The sequence below is a fragment of the Diaporthe batatas genome (assembly GCF_019321695.1).
Source record: "Diaporthe batatas strain CRI 302-4 chromosome Unknown Contig00005, whole genome shotgun sequence".
In the NCBI taxonomy this organism is placed as follows: domain Eukaryota; kingdom Fungi; phylum Ascomycota; class Sordariomycetes; order Diaporthales; family Diaporthaceae; genus Diaporthe; species Diaporthe batatas.
The window spans coordinates 3,119,542-3,140,778 of record NW_025408552.1 but is presented as its reverse complement, the minus strand read 5'-3'; the positions used below and the strand labels follow the sequence as shown (position 1 = coordinate 3,140,778).

The following is a 21,237-nucleotide window of genomic DNA, read 5'->3' as shown; positions in this document are numbered from 1 at the left end:
AAGATGGCGATGCCAAACCTGCACCCCACTATGCTGTCGGCTGTATCCTATCTTTGACCAGAGATGAGGGTCAGATCAAAGTGCTGGAAACCAAAGCTTATACAAGTCTTACTTGATAATGATGCCGAGCCAAACCTGATAGGCGCAGCCCACATGAGCACCCTATCCGCTTCGGCATATCCTCAGTATGAGCACAAGCGACCGGCCCCAAGAAAAGCAGCACAAAGCCATGGTCTCTGTTGGAGGGTTACTGATTAGCAGAGGTGAACATCCACATGTACGAGACCGATGGTGGTGTGCAGGGCGATTACGATGTGGACACAGCACTCGACGGAGAATCACGACCGCATACACAACCACGGACGCAAACATGAACACCAATACGCCCACCAACATATCCACCACCCCGGACAACGACGACACCCAGAGCGACAACTGGGTCACGGACGCAGCTCCGGACACGACCAGCAACGACAAGACAGCCGAGGACACCACCGCCTCCAAGGACGCCATCACGGACGACGACCTGGCGAACGCCAGGAAGGTGGAGATGGACGCGATAAAGAAAAGGGCCGAGGCCTCGAAGGAGAAGGCGATCGTAGACGCCACCAGAAGGTTAGAGCTGTTCGACTCTACCCGTGCCAGCAAGTGAAAGCCCGCCGGCACCAACACGCTCAGGGCGATGAAGACCGACACCAACTCCATCATGGTCACCGGCAAGAACATAGGCGCAGAATAGAAGGAGCCCAATTGAACAAAGGAGCAGATGGAGGCCATTAACAAGGACAGGTTGACCGTCCTCGCGGTCCACCCCGTGAACAACACCAAGTGTAGCATCATAGACCCGGCCATGGAGTTCATCGGGCGCGACGCCAACTGGCCCATCGTCCCTGCCGAGAAGGACTACCTCTCGTCCTTAGACGCGACCCAGTACTACATCGGCGTCAATCCCGAGAAGTATAACACGACCAGCACCCCCAGCTGCTACGTGGATATTGTGGTGGCTGACATCAAAGGCAAGTGGCTGGTCAACCAGTGGACCTCGGAGGGCGTCCGTCGTCCTCGAGGGCGTGGCCCAGAACGCTTGATGCAGTAGAACCGACCAGGATCGGGTACCACTTCGCCAGGATCGGCCTGCCGGCATACGCCTTCGGGCCTCTGTTCACCATCATCGGCCAGAAGTACGACGGGGTCATGTCCCAGGTAACGTCCACCAAGGTGTCGCTTGGTTGGAGCCTCGACCGGCATACGAACGCTTCAAGTACGGTCAGTACCCATCCACACGCAAATGGGTGGTTCGAAGGCAACTTGCCTGTCGCCGTGTGTAGCACCGGCTATGCACAGCACGTCATCTAGGACTTGTTGCTCGACTGACCTCATCACGGCGGGTGGGGCAAGGTTAATGCGCTGTAGCAGGCGACAAGAACCAGGGTTGGTGACGTACACGGTGGCCCATCTGATCGAGCGGGGGCCGGTTGGGTTAAAGAGAATGCGGCCACCAAAATGGAGGAGGCTCATGATGAACCGGGAAGATACGGCGGACCTCGGGCTGCGCGACATCAGAGAATACGTCGAGATATAGTATCACCGACATGCCCCCGGGAACCGTGCCTGAACGGCAGCAAGGTTAGGTTGGAGGTGGAGGGCTGCAGCGGCATCGCGTTTCACGAAGCGGACGGAATCGCGGGATCGCAGCTGCACAGTCAGACGCCTGGCGTGCCTGGCCAGACATGTACTTGAGAGCTGTCGATGCCCACGATCGCCATTGGAAGTAACGACAAGAGCTGCGTGTACGCAGAGATCGCGAGCCCGCCGTCCGCACAGCCCCGTCGAAGGTCTTCGCATTGGTGGCAGCGTCGGACTGCGCGTGATGAAGAATATGTGGATGCATTGAAGTACTCGACTAGGAGGGAACCCTAATCTAATAAAAATAATTTGAAAAATAAGAATAAATCAAAAAATAAGAACGACGTAATAATCACTACTCCAATCATCCAAATTAACGTAATTTTAAGGACCATTAGAGTAGTGGATTATCTCGTCGTTCTTATATCTAGGTCTTCGTGCCCAAATATGGTTAGAGATGCGAAGGTCACCAGTTCGATCCTGGTATGGTCCAGCTTTTTTATTAGCTCATTTTTTTTATCTCATTTTATTTCATAATTAATATATAGTCCATAACATTATATAAGGCTAGTAATTCTATGCCCTCTGTACTGGATCCCATGATCTTTTATAACCTATTATTAAGTGATGGATGCTATTTATCTTGTTATAAGTTCTTAATGTGTTAGGAAAAGGTTTAGCTCTAACTTGCCATGCTGTTCTCATTTCTTATCAGCCACACATCCATCCTGGGCCAAATCCGTGTATATCCGTGTGGTATCAGTGCTGTTTTATGGTTTTTGGATGCCAGCGGTTTTGTCCAAATTATCGTCAGATTATGGGTCAAAGTGGTGCGCCATGCATACCTACCAAGTAGGCAATTGAGCGCTCACTTCGGCACCGACGGGCGTCATTGCCACTCCGTCCCAATTGTGGTCCCTTGGCATACGCTCCGAAATAACTTCGGGCTTCGGCACCTCCATTGGTAATAGCGGTCAAATTGTGGCTCGGACATGAAACATCAGATGGTTGGAATGGCCGGGGCTGCCACCACCCAGGCAATTTAAGCATATGACATCAGCTACTTGACTGACTCGGTATTTGTAGGGCTACAGGGCTGTTTTCAAAGGTTAACACTATCCACGTGCGTCCACGGGCGGCCCGATCCGGTTAAGACTTGCAGGTTGTTTGCATCGCGACTCATGGATATCGGGCAGGTCTTCTTGGCCCTGGAACTCACGCGGCAATGGCGTTAAAGCGTAACGATAAGCGAATTATGCAAGACAATACTGGGGCGACTGTAGCTATTTTTACAAGAATTTGGCAGGGGCCCTGATGGGCAACGCTGGTGATTTGAGCCAGCACGAATCGCCATATCCAAGGTTCCCCAGTTTCTATGGGTAACGTGACAAAGATTGTTGATCAAAAAGCGTAATATCATGTGCTGATACCATTTCCTTCTCGACTATTTGGGCTCGAGGTAGCTCACATTCGGTCGCTCTGGTCAGGCCCTGGGGACTCGGTTAACAACTCCGAGCTCGTAATGGCAAGCTATCAGGTGCACTTGCGACCTATCGTCGACTGGGACGCAAAACCCTTGCCACCGCTCCCACTCGATCTGGGACGCTCTCACAGACCATACAAACCAGCAACCAACAATGACTCGAAACGATCACAGGTGGAAGCGCATAGAAGAGGCAATGTGTTTCCTCCAGAGCTTGATCTCAAGAAGTTTCAGGGCGTCGATTCTCGAGTGGTGGAAGACAAGCCTAGGCGAACACGACCGAATCACCATCCATCACCCTCGATGGCGAGCTCACAAGAGAGCCATTTGCAGATGAGGAATGAGTGGGACGCAGTACTTGACAAATTCCAACACCCGCGCCAGAGATCTGACGAGCCGAAAAGCCGGTCTGCTCGCAGGGAACCATCTCCGGCTATCACGACGGTAGAGGACCTGAGCCTGCCGCGGAAGGTTAGACAGATCATTGGCGTGGAAATCCCTCGCAATGCAAAGAAAGCGCAGTGGAATTCCAATTTGACGCAGGCTACTCCAAGTGCAATGGCCACGGCACGCCCAATTTCGACAACAAGTGCGTACAGCCAGGCTAGTGGGCACAGGCAGGAGATGTTGTTCCATATGGAGGATATCGTGGAGGAACTCGAAAAGGTCGAGGACGAAGAAGAAATCCACAGGCGTTTGGAAAGCTTGGTTCAGTCTCCTGGCTTTGCGGCGATACGCTGCTTCCCCGACAAGCCGACACTAAAATCGCGCTTCTCACTCGACGCTGCGCATTCACGGCAAGATGAGCCGCGACAGCGAACATCTATGGACTACCCCGAACATCCACCGCAAGATAGGAGCAGTCGGGAAATGTATCACGACTTGGTGATAGAACTGGCGCAGAGCGCACCTACCGCTCTACCGCCACCGCCGAAGCCTCCAGTTGAGCTGGATGACCGCCATTCTGGGCCATCGTTTTCGCACCATCGCCGACACAATTCTTCACCGTCGAACGAGACTGGCCAACCGCGCCACGAAGATGGACATACATCCGGCCCGCGGCTGGGCCGGCGAACTCCAAAATCAACACCCGGCCACATCAGCGTCTTCGATCACGATTCTTCCGACTCGGAACCAGACTCGGACTCAAAGCCTCTCTGGTCGCCCAAACTTTCGTTCTTAGGCCGCCGGCGCCGGTGATTGCAGCACTGTACCGTATGGTGAAACCATTCGCAACCACCCACGCTTTCTCGGCCTCTCTCTCTAGAGGAACAAGGAACGACTCGGGATTTGTGCCATGAAATGAAACGAGAACCAGAAGATGAGCTTCAAGATCCCATTTTTTGGGGACTGATTAGAGCAATGGATGCAGATCACGACGTGTCGGCATCATAGGACGTTCAGTCACTGAAGCTGCTTCTACCAAAGTATAATTCTTCATGTAAATATTTCTTCACGTAAATATGTTTCCTCATGTAAATAGGACTTAAGGACACTCATAGAGTTCGGAGATAGTATGGGGCTCTCTAATAAATACAACTAAAATATTATAGAACAAGGAACTATCTTACAAGGGGCATAGGGCTAGCTTGCGTTTCGGCGTTGTTCAAGGCCCTGCTATGTGACAAAACAATCTTGGAATGTAATGGTATGGAGAAATGGTGCTATACCAGTCTGGAGAGATAATACACTCAACTGGTGTAGGTACTGCTCCCACAGGTGATGGGTCAGGGTTGAAGTAACCCATTGACATAACTAGCCCCAGTGGAACGATACAGGGCGGCCCCTAAGCAATAAAATCCTGGGATGACCGGCCATAGGACAAGAACACATTCAATTGTAGAAGTCTGTTGTGGGGAACATGCTCCTTGGGGGCCACCTATAGGTTAATGTGTAGCCTCCCGTAGGAATTGGGAGTCAAGCTATAGTGAATACTCTATAGGAAAGCTAAGTAATCTGGTTTGGGGTATATATAGCTCGACATATTTCTTCATGTAAAGTGTAAACACAATCTACATCTACATCTAAGCACACTTGTTATACCCTGTCAATAGTTTTCTCTCATTCTCTCATCAATTGTTCTCTGTGGAGTTCAAGAATGATCGACCTTGTCGCTTCAAATGTTACAGATCCAGCTTGGCGTAGCGAGGCGGGAGCCCAAAATGTGGGCTACGTAAGTGCTGATCTTAACTCCAATTGCAAAAATCAAACCCTTTATTCTGGTCAAAACACACTGGGGGTATCCAACTCACTAAAAAAAAAAACCCAAGCATGCAAGTCGTATCATGTCACATGCCACACATCCGACAACGCGTTGATCATACTCTCCCCGTCCATCCACATCTGAAGCTCCTTGCCATGGGTGTGGCTTTCGGGGGGCATGCCAGAGTACCCCAAGGGGCCGTAGAGGCCTTCGATATCAAATGGCATGGCAAGATTTGCCTCGAGCGCCTCGTCGCTCATGATGTGGCCAGTCCCAGCCCCGACGGTCTCACTGCCACCGAAGTTTATGCCGGTGGCCCAGTCCATTTCGTCCTCATTTATTCCGGCCTGATCTTTGAATCGCAGCGGTCGTATCCGATCGACGAGCTCTGTCAGATCATTTAGGACACCAAGACAGTCCGAGGCATAACCTGTCGGCCCGGATGCAATCCCCATACCACTAGTCCTGTTGCTGTTGGACAGACACTCCGTCTTCGCCTCCCTTTCGAAGGCCTTCCTTGCGAAACGCAGGGCAGATGCATCTGATGAGTGAGAAGACGTGAACACCATCTGATACAGGAGCATGATCACCGCAGCGTTGAAGATGTGGTGAAGATCTATCATGATCGGCTTGCCGGGTACTGTGCCCCCTTGGTTGCACCGCATCAAGATGTGCCGCCCCAACCGCAGATTACGTCGTGCAGCATTGGCGCATTCCAGCAGGAATGTGATATGCTCGTGATGATAGATGTCACGCGGCACTTTGATCAGGTCGCCACCAATGTAAGATTTCACGGCGAGGAAGAAAAGCGGCCGAAGAGTGAGAATCATCAGCTGGTACGACGTTGTCAGATGCCTGTTCCGGAGCTGATGGGCCACACAACGTTTTGAGAGGATGGAACAAAATGCAGCTCACCTGATGGCACTTCATGTGTAACGTGCACAGCGCACGGTCTGCATATATTGCATTGGCGTTGTCGTAGTCGGTGTCAAAAGGAGACTCTGCTTGGAGATCCAGGGGCATTTGAAGCGCCGGTGGGAGGTTTTTGCGCCAGGTTTCCAACATTTTCAAGGGCTCCTGGACTTGAGCCCTGAGGTCTTGGTCGGCCTCGACTGTCGGTGCGACGGAGTATGTATTAGAAACGATATAGCCGGCAATTTTAGAGAGCTGAACGTGAGCCATCAGGCCATCCGGAGGAGGCAAACCCCTGAGAGATAGTGTAAGCTATTAGCGCGACCTCGCGTGGTGGTGTTTCCACTCACTGCTCCGGTTGCGGTTCGCTGAGCTGGAAAGCCTCGTCTGAGAACACGGGAGGCCGCCCCATCAGGCAACCCGCGTCTCTAGTCAGACAGAACAGTGTCCATACTATACGAATGTCCTTCTCATCCCAAGAAAGGGCCTTGAGCCCACCGCACATGCAGCAAATGCTCATAGCATGGGACAAGTAGTTATACGAATTGTCTCGCCGGTTGACTTCGGCCATGTACATGGCCATGAGAGCTAGGGCCGGGACGTCCCGAATGCTGTAGCGTGAGGGGTCCCAGGGATCCCCGAGGATCTTGCGAGCTGTTGCGAGGAACATTTCCCCCAACTGCCCATCTTGCCTAGAGTTGGCAGCTGTGAGAGAGAAGATGGTTCCCAGCGCGAAGGCAGCATGGTAGAGGGCTAGCTCCCGACCCTGTGCGCTCTTCCATCCCTGCAGTGAAAAGTCACCCAAATAGTAGATCCCCCCGCATGGCCACTGCCCCATAGAGTCCTGGATGTATCGGTTCACTTGACGGAACAAGTGCTCGGCTTGCTCGTCGCTGATCTGAGCGGCTGTGCTGGTGTTGTCGAGGGTTGGCATGTTCAACAGGCGCGAGTCAGATGTCTGGTACTGCCCACGAGAGGCTAGGAAGGACGACCCCGGAGCTGTTTCGGTAGGCGTCTCATTGTAACCAAGGGCAGTTCGTAGCGTATGCATGAAAGTTTTCAGGTGATCTAGGAACGTGGCACCAGAGGTCCCACCGAGCCAGCGTTTGGTGCCATCGTGATCTTGGAGAAAGGACCCTTCAGTGGGTGCGGCATCGGCATCGCCGGTAGCTCTCCTCGGGTGATAACCTCGGTGCGGCTGGTACGTGCCGCTTTGAGGAGAAGAGCCCAAGGTCGTGCTTGACGCGGCGGGCGACATGTTCGGCCGCTCATCATCACCCATAGATACCGGGTTAGGCATCGAATCGACAACTTGTTGTAGCTGCGCCTGGAGCCTCGCGCGCGAGCGCAGGTCGGGCACCCCCAAGATGGCTACGATGGCTTGCCTGGCTTGCTCGAGCGACTGCTGTAACAGGTCTTTTGCCGCGTGGAGACTTTCCCATTCCCTTTGGGGAACTTGGATCCTCTTACCCCCAGGAGGATAGAAACAATCTCGGCGACCGGCAGAACATTGCTCACAGGGGTTTCCTCCTGAGCACTTGATGCGTTTTCGATTGCATGGTGTGCACCTGGACGGCCCATGTTAGCAAGAACGGATCGGGGTTGAGCCTGCCTAAGAAATATCTGCGCCATGTCACAGTCTACATATGGGGATGAATGATGGATGCGAGGGAGAACCGTGAGAAAAGCGGCAGAGAGGCCGACACTCACGCCTGGGATACACGTTGTCTTGATTTTGCAGAGACGTGGTTCTTTCGTTTATGCACGGGCAGCCGGCCGTCCGGCCTGAGCGTCACTTTGCCAGGTACGGTAGGAGCAGGAGTGCGCATGGCGAACGGAGGAAGTATGTTTCTGACCCAGCTGTGTTTCACTGATCAGTGTGAGGGTTGCGTCAAAGAAGATGGTCTGAGGAGTTGGCACGGGGCAGCAGGTCGTACACCTAGGTATTGACGGCCGCAGGGATCATCGAAGCAGAAGCAGTGCGTCCACGATGGAACTCTTATAGCAGAAGGAACGAAGAAGCAATCGCGGAGCGACGGGCCCCGTCACGCAGGTAGGCTGCGAATGTGGTTTGAAGCGAGCGGCTCAAGCCAGCTTTGCCCATGGGGCAGGCAGCTCTTCGCGCCTTGTTCCCACTGCTTTTGTGTAAGGACTCAAGGCCAGCCAGGCGACCTGCTGCTCCACCCCCCACGCCGACGGGGAGAGCACCTGATCCAGCTTTCCTGTCGTACTGCTTCGTGGACGGTTGCCGCGTTTGTTACCGCTGCCGCCAGTGCTGCGGTTGTGACCAGGGAGGACTGCTGTCCGACTTGTGGGGCTGCTTGAATTATCAGCGGACGGCCGTCGGTGCGATCAAAAGTGCCTAGGTAGTGCTGTGATACCGTGCTGGCAACCCGTTCTTTGTGCTGTTACGGGGAGAACAACGTGTTGAGGAGCCGCTGGCCAGGACGACACTGGCTTGCGAGGGGGATAGCACCGGATTGGCGACCGATCCCTTGGTGTCGGGCCACTTATTGGCAAGTTAGCAACCACTGGGCCCAGCATCAGCAGCGGGGGCACTGGGTGCTGCAGCGTCCATGTCCTTTAGGCCTATGGCAGGGCTCCATCTCTCGGTGGGTGGGGCCCGGCTTGATCGTGGGCCTCACCCCGCATCCCAAGATTACAGTTGATGCTGGCAGACGACTGGTAGGAGCTTCAACAAAGCAACCGGGCGTGTGGGATCTTGCACCCGCCTCCATGCTGTGGCCAATGCGAGCCCGTCTCAGTGAGGTTACACAGGCTGTCTACACAAGGTATTCTACTCGCAGGGTGTGGAACCAAGGACGCCAAACAAGCCGGGGCCCCGGGGGAGGGGGGTTGAGCATGTCCTAGTCTGTTGTCCAGCCTTGACCAGTGCATCAGATCGTGAACTGATAGGTCTTTTGCTTTGGTATGCTCAGCGTCCGACGAGTTCACCATGATCTCACATCCTGAGGACAACCGCACCGGTGTACGGATTGAGCTTCGCGGTGTGTACAGGTGCAGTAGTGGTGTACAAAAACTGCGAGGCCAGGCATTCATCGGGTCGGGTCGGTATGCACCTTCTCCAGGCTTGTCCAATATGTTTGTTGCCTGCGCCTGCACACGGCCGAGCCCCGCCAGTCGCTTCCCTTCAGATGTCCCGAAAAAATCGTTCCTCTTCAGTGCCTAGAGTCTCCGAAAGCTTCGCTATGTCTTCCACTGCCAACTCGCCTCGCTCGGTGATGTAGACATCGATCAGGTCTGGAGGAACCCACTCGAAGGACACGTTGCTAACGTGCACGTCGGCCGCACTGTTGCCGCTCTTGTTGTCATGATGAGCAGATGCACGACCCCCAGAGGATAGTGTACCCGCGGCATTCCTGATTCTCTCGCTATTGAAGTCTGCCGCCCATGCGTGCATCAGCTGAGCGGGGTCATTGTTTTCCACAACATGGGCGCCTGCAGCCCCGGGGGTTGCGACCTTTTCCGTCTCGCTTACGATGGCTATCTTTGCTTTTGGCGAGACATGCTTAGCGCTGAGGATCGCAGGCAGCGAGCCTGTCTTGTTGCTGACTGCTCCGGTTTCCGCGATCCTATCCGCACCTATCAGGACAACGTCCACATCATCTGAAGCAAGGGCCGAGGACGCATCCGTGTACAACGTGATTAGAAGTTTCGGCGCTGAGCCCGTATGAGGCAGCCCAGCCTCGCTGACAGGTTTATCTGTCGACGCCTGAGGGGGAGATGCTTCTTTGAAAAGCTGGCTGGCGAGAGACACGCCTTCAAACAAAGGCCGTGACTCCAGAATGCGCAAATCCAGTGACATGTCGGTATTCGCAACAACTTCGCGAAGAGCACATGTAATCGTCGAGCTTTCAGAGGTTGTCAGCACTTTCACCAGCCGAGACCGCCGAGACCCGCCAGGCTCGGATATCATTTGATTTCCCAAGAAGTTGGTGAGGGCCACGGAAATTGCCTTGGCCGCATCTCGCCTGGAAACGATCGTTCGCTCAAGCTCATCGAGTGCAGCGTCCCTCCAACCGGCCACCGGTTTGCCCTCAAGCTGTCGGATCCTCCTCTCGATGCCTGTGAGAGCAGACAGCAGGGCACTGAGGATAGCTGCACCCATTGATTCACGGCCGTTCTTCCAGATATGCCATGAGGCAAACCGGACACGAGTCCACCACTGTTCATGTGGCTGATGGGTGTCCATCTTCGCGACAATGTCGCTCAATATCTCGAGAGCATTGCCGGCGAGTTGACGAGCTCCACTTGCATAATCGGTCTTGAGCCTTTCAAGCCCCTCCGTGAGAGCAGCACCGGCTTCGGGACCCAAGTCCTTTTCGAACCTGAGGCGGCGTGTCAGATCTTCATACCGAGTTCGGGGCCCATCCCGGCGCTCGTGGCGAGCTTTGCTCCCGAAATGGTGCACGAGCCCAGGTCGTGCTTTCAACGAAAAGCAGTTCTCCGATTGCCTTCAATACCCGCGAGAGCAATACAGTATGTGCAAGGGGGGAAATGGCTTACCAGACCCGACGCAAGCTCTCGGCGAGACGTGGGACCGCGCCGAATCGTTCCGAGTCTTCGACCTCGAAAGGGTCGTACTGATGCGTGTCAGTCGTCTGCCAGAGTTCGAAAACATGCAGTGTGAGAAGACCGATCCTCACCCATGCCCAAGTCTCATGCTCCCAATCGAGTTGGATGGCATTCTCGCCCTTTCCACCTTCACTTGCCTCCTTGAGACGAAAAGCGAATGGGTAGATGGTCCATTCCCTGCCGATCGACTCGTCAGGCAGGACATAACTCTTGCCCTGGCGCATGAGCTCCAGGGAAGACTGAGTCAAGGTCGTCTCTTCGCGGATTTCTCGCCAGGCTGCCGCCTGAGGCGAAGGATCCTCGGGATCAATGCTGCCAGAGACCACTGCCCAGCGATGTCTATTGACTTGTAAGACACTTGTGGGTAGCGCAAGTCATGCTACGAGACTGAGCGGGATACTGGGATGGCTTGGCCGTTGACATGGCGCCGAGACCCATCGTGGCCGTGTTCCGAGGACGAGCAGTTGCGGCCTGTGCATACATGGGGAGCAGGAACACTGTCAAGAACTTACTGATATGTTCGCACTTGGCCACTCCGCTTGAACAAGGCGACCTTGGCCTTGCGCTCGCCGTTCTCGTCGACGAACTTGTAGAGGAAAGAGGAGACAACCGACCGCTTCTGCAGGGCTGGCTTTCCGGCCTCGCCAGCCGATGCCATTGTGGAGGCACAGCGAGAACCCAGCGAGCAATGAGGCGGTCTGTAAAGCGAGGCTTGGATCCGTCGAGCAGGGCCGGTGCAGGAGAATCTGCAGGGAAGCCGCGTGCGGGAGATGGCGCAGAGGGTCATGACGCAACAACCATGGCCACCTCGGTATGCCGATTCCCAATTACAAACAAGATGGCCGGGTGTCGGGCAGTGGGAGATTCAGAAGGAGTCAAAGTCCGTATCAAATTGCCCCGATCACTGCATACGCTCGGTTCGTGACACGCGTTGTGTGATGTTTGAGATGAGTGGGCGAACAGAAGGGAACTGCCGACCAGTTTTGGGGGGGGGGGCCGTCCCATGGAGGGAGGGACGCGACAGCAGCTGCAGCTGCCCGACCTCGTCCCCACAGCTGTGGGCAGCTGGTGCTGACATCCCCCGCGCCGGCTCACCCCTCCCTCTCAAGTGCTGTGGTGGTAGTTTTACGCACACCCAACCTTGGAAGGCAGGCAGGCATTTAGAAGCGTCCTTTCAGGGCGCCGGTGTTGGTATTTGCTGGCAAGAGCATCAGAAGCGGACATTTCACTCCGTCCCACTTGTGGAAGCCTGATCTCAATGGCTTTGCGCTCGGCAGGCCCACATGGCAGCAAGTGATGCCCATATCAGGGGGAATTAGGCAACCATGTATGGGCACGTCTCTTATAAGCCACGCTTTGCCGTCTGTTGAGGCCTGGCTGAATGGCCAATTAACACAGCGGGCAGACGCCGTCTCGAGTCAAAGCCATGCCAGTCGCGAGGGAACATCTCTCGCTCCAATGCTCTGCTCATGAGTACCAGGCGCTCATGCACCAAGGCCGCATCCGGAGCGAAGACCTTGTGAACTGCTTTCTCGACCAGATCGAACGACACAACAAGGTCGGGCTGAAACTCAACGCCGTCCTGTCCGTGTGTCCCCGCGACATCGCCATCTCACGGGCAAAGGCGCTTGATGAGGAACGCGTGCAGGGCAAGCTCAGGGGGGAGCTGCATGGGATTCCCATCATTGTGAAGGTAGGCGACGCCGCAGCAACAGCATGCAGCCTAGAGAGCTTCGCTGAGAATATTCAGGACTGCATTGTCACGGAAACTTCCTTGGGCATGGTATCTTCTGCAGGCGCGAGTGCAATCGCATCCCTCCGAGCCACACGCAACGCAAGTCTGGTAGACAGACTTCTTGACGCAGGAATGATCATTTTGGGCAAGGGCAACCTGACCGAATTCTGTGGCCTCAAGTCAGCTCAGCCCCCTCGGCCTGTCGGTGGGTATCACGTACACTAATCTCCCACATATCCAGGTCTGACAACACTCCTCTCGGGTGGAGCGCATATGGAGGGCAGACACTTTCGGCGTACAGGCGCGAGGATCTCCATGAGAAAGACCAGCCGTGGTGCGGCGGCTCATCTTCCGGGCCCGCAGTCTGCATCACTGCAGGCTTTGCTCCCATGGCCATCGGCACCGAGACGGGGGGCTCTAACGTCTTTCCTGCCAGCCTCGGTGGGCTCTACGGCTTGACACTGCCACACGACTCCGTCCCGACTGACGGCGTCTGCAGGATCAGTGACACCTTTGACCGAATCGGGCTCATGGCCCGGGACCCACGAGATCTCGTGTCACTCGTCAAGGTATTAGTCAGGTCGCGTGAGCATCTTCCTGGGTCTCTTGACGATGCGCCTCCGGAGAGTATTTGGGGCTCGATGTCTATTGGTGTTCTCGATAGCGAATGGGGAACTGACCCGGGCTCTAAATGGAAATGGGGCTCTATGCAGGTGGTAGGTCTGAGCTGCTGATGCTTCATCCTCGGGATATTCGCCCGCTTACGGTTTACCCTCTAGAAGGACAAATACGGCTCGGTTGTGCGACACATGGAGTCTCTTGGTGCTCGAGTGACCTTTCCGCTCGAAGACGTGCCTAGCCCAGGCGACTTGGAATACGAAGGAGAGACTCTCCACAGCATCGCCTGTCCGTGAAGCCCCCCCCCCCCCTCCGACAACTTTGTTCAGTTGATGTCGAGGCTAACCATTCATGGAGACCATGAATTTCCTCGGGTACTTGAGGAATTCATCACGAAAAATTTCGAACCTGAGGCAAAATTAACCAATTTAGCTGACCGTAAGTAAGAACACATTTTTGTTGTACTTCCGCGCTAGCCATATCAACTCCACCGCATCAGCATCGGCTCAGCCTTGATGCCTTGAAACCCCCATTTCCATGGGATGTTCCGGCGAGGCAAACCATCTCTTCCTCATCCTTTTTCATTGTAAAATCACCAGCATCAGAAATTCCTGACAACATTGGTCGAAGTGATTACATGGAACGAAGAGCATGCCCAGCAAGCCCTTCCCGAACGTGAGTCCACATGCATCCTTGCAAGCTGGTGTTTCCATTCCTGACCGGTTTTAAACTCAGCGTTCGACACCCAGACAGAGCTTATAAAATGCCGTGACGGTACCATGAACGAAGAAAAGCACGACAAGGCTGTGTCAGGCTTACGCCAGGTCGCCCGATATGGGAGTATGGCCAAGTACATGCACGAACACAGCCTAGATACCGTGCTCTCCTCTTCAGACGCAACATTGATATCATTTTCAGCGTGTGCGGGGTGGCCTGTAGCAACTGTGCCTGTGGGAAACTTGACCAAGAACGACCAGCCTTGGGGAATGTTTGCTCTGGCACGCGACCGGAATCTCGAAACGTTACTGGAGTTTATGAGAGCATTTCACGGATCCTTCATTGGGGTTAAAGGTCCAAAGACACCCTTTGAATAATGTTACAAAAAAGAAAAAGGGCTGTGTTCTGGAGATGTTCTCATACTGCTCCAGACACCCTTCGAAGCCTCAAGATCGGAAAGGAATCATGATCTTGGAAAGCTAGCACAAAAATATAAAGACCCACAAGCAGGGTATTTGGCATTCGCCTCTTTTGAATTACGTCACCTGAGCATTTGCTCGTTCTGATGCAACTCATGTTGGGTTATACTATGGGCCCAAGGGTTGCTTTTGGAACGAAGATATGAGAGGTGATCACGTTTGAGAAAGACGTACAGAGAGGACTGTAAGAAAACCTTTGTCCTCTTCTCGTGGAAGACTAGTGCCTTCATTCGGTCTCACTGGTAAATGATGATCAGACCCACTGCTGTCCACTGACAGTCTGGCACAAACCCCATTGTTCCCTGTGCCCGCACACCGCGATAAGCATGGCCACTGCGTACATATGTAGAGAGCGGCTGCAGCGAAGCTATGTCGTGGTCCCAAGCAAGTATTTTATCGGTGGGCTACCTTGCATTTAGACCACCAATAGTACCACCAATACGCCACAATAAATCTGGGGCCTTAACAGGAGTTTATGGGATCCTGTTCTTCGCCCGACTAATGGACTAGCTCATAATTACACCATATCGGGTTCATACAAATCTCATGTTACCTATGTTCTCAGCTTTCGTCATCTCAACCAGTGTCATTGCTTCATCCAGACTACCTAGGAACAGTTACTACAGATGGACGACGAGAGCACTCGGCCTTCTTTTCCATATCATCATGATCATTGCTTGTTGATACTAAATGAAATGAACCTCTCATGGTGTGATTGGAGCCTGTTTATGGATCAAGAACGAAACCACTCCTGGGATGCGAGCCCGTAGCGCTTGAGGAGGCTGTTTTGTGGAGTTTTATCTCATGGACGGTTATCAGTAACTGCTACCCTGGGTCACGATATTTGTACGTAGATGCTGTGGCAGCGTAAAGTATATTTTTAATTGCATCCCCGTATAAGGGCAGTACATATGTTTGATTGGGCTGATTACTACGACTGACTGCATGGGTTACATGCTGGATCGGCAACGCGTGGATTTACTCGTCAGAACGATGCTGCGTACGTAGGTATGTGAAATACCCTTACGGCTCACCGCTTCTGAAAATCCGACGTCCTGATCGCCCAGAAGCCAAGTACAAATGGAACTTGCCAAGAAGATTGAACAAGGCACTTCACAGGCGGACAGCTGTGGAGACCAAGGCTACAACATTTGCACATGTATTATTTTGCGACCAAGTCGTTGGCGCTTTTCACATCCTATGGGGATTATTATTCCGGGTACGATCGTGATCAGCCATGGTTAGTGCTTGAATGCTTGATCAGTTTGAATTTATCACGTGATGAGTCGTCCTAGTAGCCGTGGACAGCCCGCATTTGGAATCCACAGGTGGTGGGCGGAGATCGCGCTGGGATCTTCTTCTGTAAGTGATAGACTTACACAAAAGGTTGGAACGAAAGTTCGGGTGGCACGTTCCCAATGGTTCTGAAAGGACGGACCTCCTTGGTGTTGCGGATGCCTCCAGGGCTGTTACGCATCGTCTTTTGTCCTTTCAACGCTCTGGTTGTTCTTGATTTGAAACCCGCCTGTCTCAATTTCCATGACCACGGAACGGCTCAGACCAGGAGAGGCTTGCGTCTCTCGGCAGCAGTTATGGCGACAGTCGTACAAGGTGCCGGCTCCTGAGATTCCACAGAGCCAAGACTGGGCTCTGTAAGTGGTGAATTCCAGCACATGACATTGGCCGATTTGATTCGTCGTGAACTATTAGGACCAGGCGGCAATGTGAGGCCGCAGAAAAGGTTCCATGAGAAGTAATGATACGGAACCTTGGAACATGGCCCACTTGCCAGAATGGAGGTCTCCCGGAATTGGCCGACAACGGAAACCAGCCCCAGTGAGAATCAAAGTGAGAAGTTGCTCGGGACAGGGCGGTCGGAGATCGAGACCCGGTCGGACAGAGGGGAAAGGAAAGTCAATATTGCATGACCCGGCAATTGTAGAGCCGATCTAAATGCAGCCCAGTGAATCCGGCTCGCCCAGGGACCAGGGCCATATGGCCTTTTTAGCAAAAACAACTGGACATTTGGTGTTCGCCTTAGGTAACGGAGTCCCCACCGCGATGATCCACCATCATGCTTGCATCGACCGATGGCGAGCGTGCTTGGCGTGGTGTCCCCCCCCCCCCCCAAGGAAAAGCCATTTTCAGGGAGAACCGTCCCCGTCAGCCGCGGCGAGGAGCAATAAGCTCCGTCGTCCGGAGGGAGGCGTGGGAGGTCAAGTGTTGTTGAGGGTGCGATGAACCCACCTACACCCGTTCGTGACCAGTGACGTGAGTTGTCCGTTTGCAGCCTCGGACATTATACGATGCTGCCCGACGATGGCACTCTGCACGGGATTCTAGATTAGGCAGCTCGCGCGGTTGTGGAAATGACGCAAACAGGCCACTACCCCACGAGGAGGAGGGATGAATCGGCCCATGGACTTGGCCTATAGCATAAAGAAGGCAAGGAACGAGCAAGGGGATTGGATTAGTGACTTTGTGACTTTGCGACTGGAAGAAATGCACATTGGGGGTAGGTGGCTGACGCCGTTGCGCGTGGTCGATGCAGGTCGCGGAGTTTATTTTAGCCGCAGCAAAGACTTGCAGGAGATGTTTCTGCTTTGCGGATAATAGTACCCAGAGCCTCGGAGAGCAGTAGCCAACATGTACACGGCACAGTCGATCGGGGAGCAGTCTGGGCCTGGCTATACCCAGCGTCTCGGAAGCTCCACGGCAGAGAGGTACAGTACGGAGTACTGATCGGTCTGATCTACACGTACATCAGGCGGGCTGGCGGGAAGGGAAGGGAAGGAAATGAAAGGAAAGGGAAGGATCAGCATCACTGGGTATTCTGGTCGTATCCTGGCGGCTGGTGGTGTGTGTCGAAGATCAATAGAACCATGTGACAGTCCTGCTGTCCCGCATGGGCCTGGCAAAGAACGAGACTAGAATGAGAGTGAGTGCAACCCTAATGAGTCGAGGCGTGGGGAGTTGGGAGCGAACAGATGTTGTAGTGTGGTGGTGTAGATCTCGGCAAGGGCTGAAGGGGTGAGCTCGAGGGCAGAAGCCGTGGGAGGACTGCTCGACGAGGTTGACGAACACGAGGAGAGGTCGCTGAGGCGGAGACCGGATTGCTGCTGACTCGTCTGCTGCATTGTGGGATGCAATCAACAGAGGCAGGCCGGGCCTAGCACGAAAAAAGGATGACAGGCGCAGCAGCTAGCAGTCAGGGGACGGGAAAAAATTTGCTGGCGCGGCGGTTACCGACCTCGCAGAGCTGTTTCAGTGCAAGCGGAGGGGGACGGTAGTGTAGAGGAGCTGAGGAGCAGAGGAGCAGAGGAGCAGAGGAGTTTGCGAAGGAGGGGCAGGTTCCATGCCTGCATGTGTGGGACTGGGCGGCGATGAGGGACATGGCTGCATGGCACGCCTGCCAAGATGTATCCTGGGGCGATGTGATCTTATCAGATCATCTCGGGCCAATGAGGGGCGGCTGGCGTCCGAGGGTGGCCGAGGCACAAAAAAGGGTCCGCTCCCGCGGTGAAAGATCTGACAAGCTCTCAGTCATAGCTTCGGTGCTGCCCAATGACGCGGTCTGGGCAGGATCCAAGGGACCCGCACTGCATGCTGCAGACGACGACCTGGCGGGCTGGTGCGTCATTATTGACAGGAAGATCCTGGCCGCCCCTGCCGAGCCCGAGCCCGAGCCCGACTGACTTGGCTGGCTGACTGCCTCACTGCCGCACTGCTGCACCGCATGATGGTCGGGCTGTGTTTGACGTTGATGTTTGTGGTGGTCTGGGGAGGCAGGTAGGTGCATGGGTTCGTGCGAGTCGCGAATTTGGCCGACCGAGGGACGGGGCAGCAGGCTGGGCACGGCCTGGACCTAGTGTGAAGCAGCAGCAGATTGATCTTATCAGATCCAGAGATAATCACCGATGTCGCCCGAAACGGAGACGTTACTGTGGTGCGGCCCCACAACTGGAGCAGCGCCGTCTCTCTTGTCGCCACCCCCCCGGCCCCGTTGCAGGCACCTAGGCATTCGATGGGGCGGTAAAGTTTCGCTAGCGGGCTCTGGCTGGGTCCTTTCGGGTCGGCCAGTGGATGACGATGCGCACTCTCTGTTTTTTTGATGGCAGCGTGCGTGTTGGTGGTGGTCGAGTGGTGCCATCAATGCCCGGCCATCCCAGGTACCAAGTTGATGGTACGACCGCCGTCCCCTGTTTTGCCTGCTCCTCGGGTTGGCAGGTGCTGTATTGGTACTTAACCACCGCCCTTCCTCCCCTACCTCATAGCACGAGCTTCTTGGTGCCTTGCAACGTTTCCTCCTTCTCCCCTTGATACCCCATTTTGCATTTTGCGATACCCTCTGCACCCTCACATACAGATCCTGTTCTTCTGCGGCACTGTGCCAGACACTTGGAGCTGCCCGCTGAGACCCCGGCACTCCACCACCTCCCCTCCTGCCGAGCCGAGCCCCTTCTCTCGTGCTGCTCACCATCTTCACGCCCAACCAGCAACCCCTCCCCCAGACCAGATATGGCACCGCACAGTGAGTACGACGGCCATGAGCCCAATGGCAACGGCCTGTCCAACGGCCTGTCCAGCGGCTCCAACGGCTCCAACGGCAACGCCCATGTCGCCCCCCAGGCTGCTCCGTCGCCAGCGGCGCACAGCTCTTGCCGGAACAGGTCGGCCCATCTCCAGGCCGCTGATCTCGAGTCGGTCCACGATCTCCTCTGCGTTGGCTTCGGCCCGGCCAGCTTGGCCATTGCTGTTGCCCTCCACGACTCCCTCGAGGCCGGCTCCCTGAAGCACGCCCCCAATGTCCTCTTCCTGGAGAAGCAGCCCAGGTTCGCCTGGCATGCCGGCATGCTGCTCCCTGGCGCCAAGATGCAGATCTCCTTCCTCAAGGATATGGCCTCCCTGCGCGACCCCAGGTCTCAGTTCACCTTCCTCAACTACGTCCACAGCCAGGGCCGCCTGCTTGACTTCATCAACCTCGACACCTTCCTGCCCGCCAGGACAGAGTACGAGGACTACCTGCGGTGGTGCGCCAGCCACTTTGACGACGTCGTCAGGTACAACAGCGAGGTCGTGTCCGTCTCGCCTGATGCCGACTCAGCTGGCGTCAAGACCTTCACAGTGGTCGAGCGTAACGCAAAGACGGGTGCCCTCAGCTCCCACCGCGCTCGCAACGTCATTCTCGCCGTCGGTGGCCAGGCCTCCATCCCCAAGCCTCTGCCGGCCAAGAGCCCACGCGTCATCCACTCGTCCCAGTATGCATACACTGTGCCCCAGCTCCTCAGCGACCGCAACGCGCCGGTGAGGGTCGCCGTCATTGGCGGTGGGCAGAGTGCCGCAGAGATTTTCAACAACGTGTCCAACATGTACCCAAATTCCAAGACCTACATGATTATGAAGTCCGAGTTCATCAAGCCGAGCGACGACTCTCCATTGTGAGTGCCTGCCTGCCTGCCTGCCTGCCTGCCTGCCTGAGCCAGGCCAGCCCTGAACAAGGGACCTGAGATCAACACCAACTAACACTGCTTCACAGCGTCAACTGCATTTTCAACCCTGACTGGGTCGACAGGCTCTACCCCAAGCCCTCTGAGTACAGGCAGAGTCTGATCAAGGAGGCCAAGGCCACCAACTACGGCGTTGTCCGACTTGGGCTGATCGAGACACTATTTGAGATGATGTACGACCAGAAGCGAACGATCGGTCACGACGAGACCAAATGGCCTCACCGCATCATGGGCGGCAGGCAGGTCGTGGCGGCCGACGAGCAAGGCGACAAGCTGCGCCTCAGCGTGCGCCAGGCATCAACGTCTGGAGAACTTGCGCTCGAGGCGGACGGCCTTGTCGAGGTCCAAGGAAGCCCCCTTGACTCTGGCGAGGAGATCCTGGACGTCGACCTTGTCATTGCGGCAACTGGGTACCAGCGCAAGGCGCACGTCGACATGCTCAAGGACGCCTGGAACATGCTGCCGTCGCTCCAGGACGGCGTGGCCAGCCTCAAGCCTCGCTCTGACCAGTGGTCGGTCCAGACTGACGATGGCGAGAGGCGGGTGATGGAAGTCTCGCGTGACTACAAGGTCAAGTTCGCGGATGGCACAGTTGCTCCAGAGTCCGGCATCTGGCTACAAGGTTGCTGCGAAGGCACCCACGGTGTAAGTTCCCCTGAGCCTCCCCCCCCCTTTCCCTACAAGGCCAACTGGCCACCTGGCATGCAGCGGGTACTGACTGTCAAACTACAGCTGAGCGACACTCTGTTGTCTATTCTTTCCGTGAGGTCTGGTGAGATTGTAGACGCGATCTTTGGAAAGTCTGCATAAAATCCGTCAAGGAGATGCACGATTGCCGGGGATTCTGGCGCGGGGGGGGGGCTGGCTACCGGCCACGGTTTTATTGATAATTGGGACAGCGTAGATGAGATGATGGGCGAAAACCAAGACATGGCTGTATATATCGATATCTCGGAGTTCAGAGAAGGGTTTGCATTTCCGCAGTTCAATTTTAGAAGCATGGCACACCGGAAAAGGTAGACGAACATTTGAGTGGAGGAGGGGGCCTCGCAATTCAGACATCTTATGACTCGTTTAAAGTCGGTCCAATACTTGGATCCATCCATGATCTAGTGACAGTCGAGGGTAACACATACGGATCTCACTGTTTGGCTACCTCCCCGATACTCTGTCTAGCACTTACACTGCACTTGGCCGGGGGGGGGGGCACTAGCAATGCCATGCCTGTAGAAGAACATATGTAGCCATGATATAAGTCGGGGTCACTGTGGCTGCGGATGGTTGCATGGTAAGCAAGCATGGGTGTGGCGGCGACCTTATGTAGTGCTGTCGCGGAGGCGAGGTATCAAATCCGGATCTGG

At 55.0% G+C, this 21,237-nt stretch overlaps 5 protein-coding genes across 5 annotated transcripts; 3 read left to right on the top strand and 2 right to left on the bottom strand.

Annotated features, from left to right (window-relative positions):
* Positions 1-766: 766 nt before the first annotated feature.
* KVR01_005619 (uncharacterized protein) lies at positions 767-1,356 on the top strand (the record flags this gene model as incomplete). Its single annotated transcript, XM_044790495.1, is given in 2 exon segments — positions 767-1,092; positions 1,107-1,356. The coding sequence occupies 2 exon segments, from the start codon at positions 767-769 to the stop codon at positions 1,354-1,356; spliced, it is 576 nt and encodes a 191-aa protein (XP_044646064.1).
* A 1,792-nt stretch (positions 1,357-3,148) lies between these two features.
* On the top strand, positions 3,149-4,309 carry KVR01_005673 (uncharacterized protein; the record flags this gene model as incomplete). The annotated part of the gene is made up of 1 exon (XM_044783103.1): positions 3,149-4,309. One exon carries the CDS (start codon positions 3,149-3,151, stop codon positions 4,307-4,309), a length of 1,161 nt encoding a protein of 386 aa, XP_044646118.1.
* A 1,083-nt stretch (positions 4,310-5,392) lies between these two features.
* KVR01_005344 (uncharacterized protein) lies at positions 5,393-7,805 on the bottom strand (the record flags this gene model as incomplete). The annotated part of the gene is made up of 4 exons (XM_044790224.1): positions 5,393-6,145; positions 6,228-6,519; positions 6,575-7,629; positions 7,695-7,805. The coding sequence occupies 4 exons, from the start codon at positions 7,803-7,805 to the stop codon at positions 5,393-5,395; spliced, it is 2,211 nt and encodes a 736-aa protein (XP_044645789.1).
* Positions 7,806-9,375: 1,570 nt separating this feature from the next.
* Positions 9,376-11,607, bottom strand: KVR01_005490 (uncharacterized protein; the record flags this gene model as incomplete). The annotated part of the gene is made up of 4 exons (XM_044792804.1): positions 9,376-10,573; positions 10,752-10,828; positions 10,892-11,159; positions 11,333-11,607. 4 exons carry the CDS (start codon positions 11,605-11,607, stop codon positions 9,376-9,378), a joined length of 1,818 nt encoding a protein of 605 aa, XP_044645935.1.
* A 6,504-nt stretch (positions 11,608-18,111) lies between these two features.
* KVR01_005577 (uncharacterized protein) lies at positions 18,112-20,955 on the top strand. Its single transcript, XM_044790584.1, has 3 exons — positions 18,112-19,807; positions 19,906-20,521; positions 20,609-20,955. The coding sequence occupies exons 1-3, from the start codon at positions 18,888-18,890 to the stop codon at positions 20,684-20,686; spliced, it is 1,614 nt and encodes a 537-aa protein (XP_044646022.1). The 5' UTR covers positions 18,112-18,887; the 3' UTR covers positions 20,687-20,955.
* The last annotated feature ends 282 nt before the right edge of the window (positions 20,956-21,237 follow it).

Coding starts and splice junctions, on each gene's coding strand:
- KVR01_005577 (XM_044790584.1), top strand. CDS start 18,888: ATGGCACCGCACAGTGAGTACGACGGCCATGAGCCCAATGGCAACGGC. Junction 19,808..19,905: donor CCGAGCGACGACTCTCCATT/GTGAGTGCCTGC, acceptor ACTGCTTCACAG/CGTCAACTGCATTTTCAACC. Junction 20,522..20,608: donor GCTGCGAAGGCACCCACGGT/GTAAGTTCCCCT, acceptor GTCAAACTACAG/CTGAGCGACACTCTGTTGTC.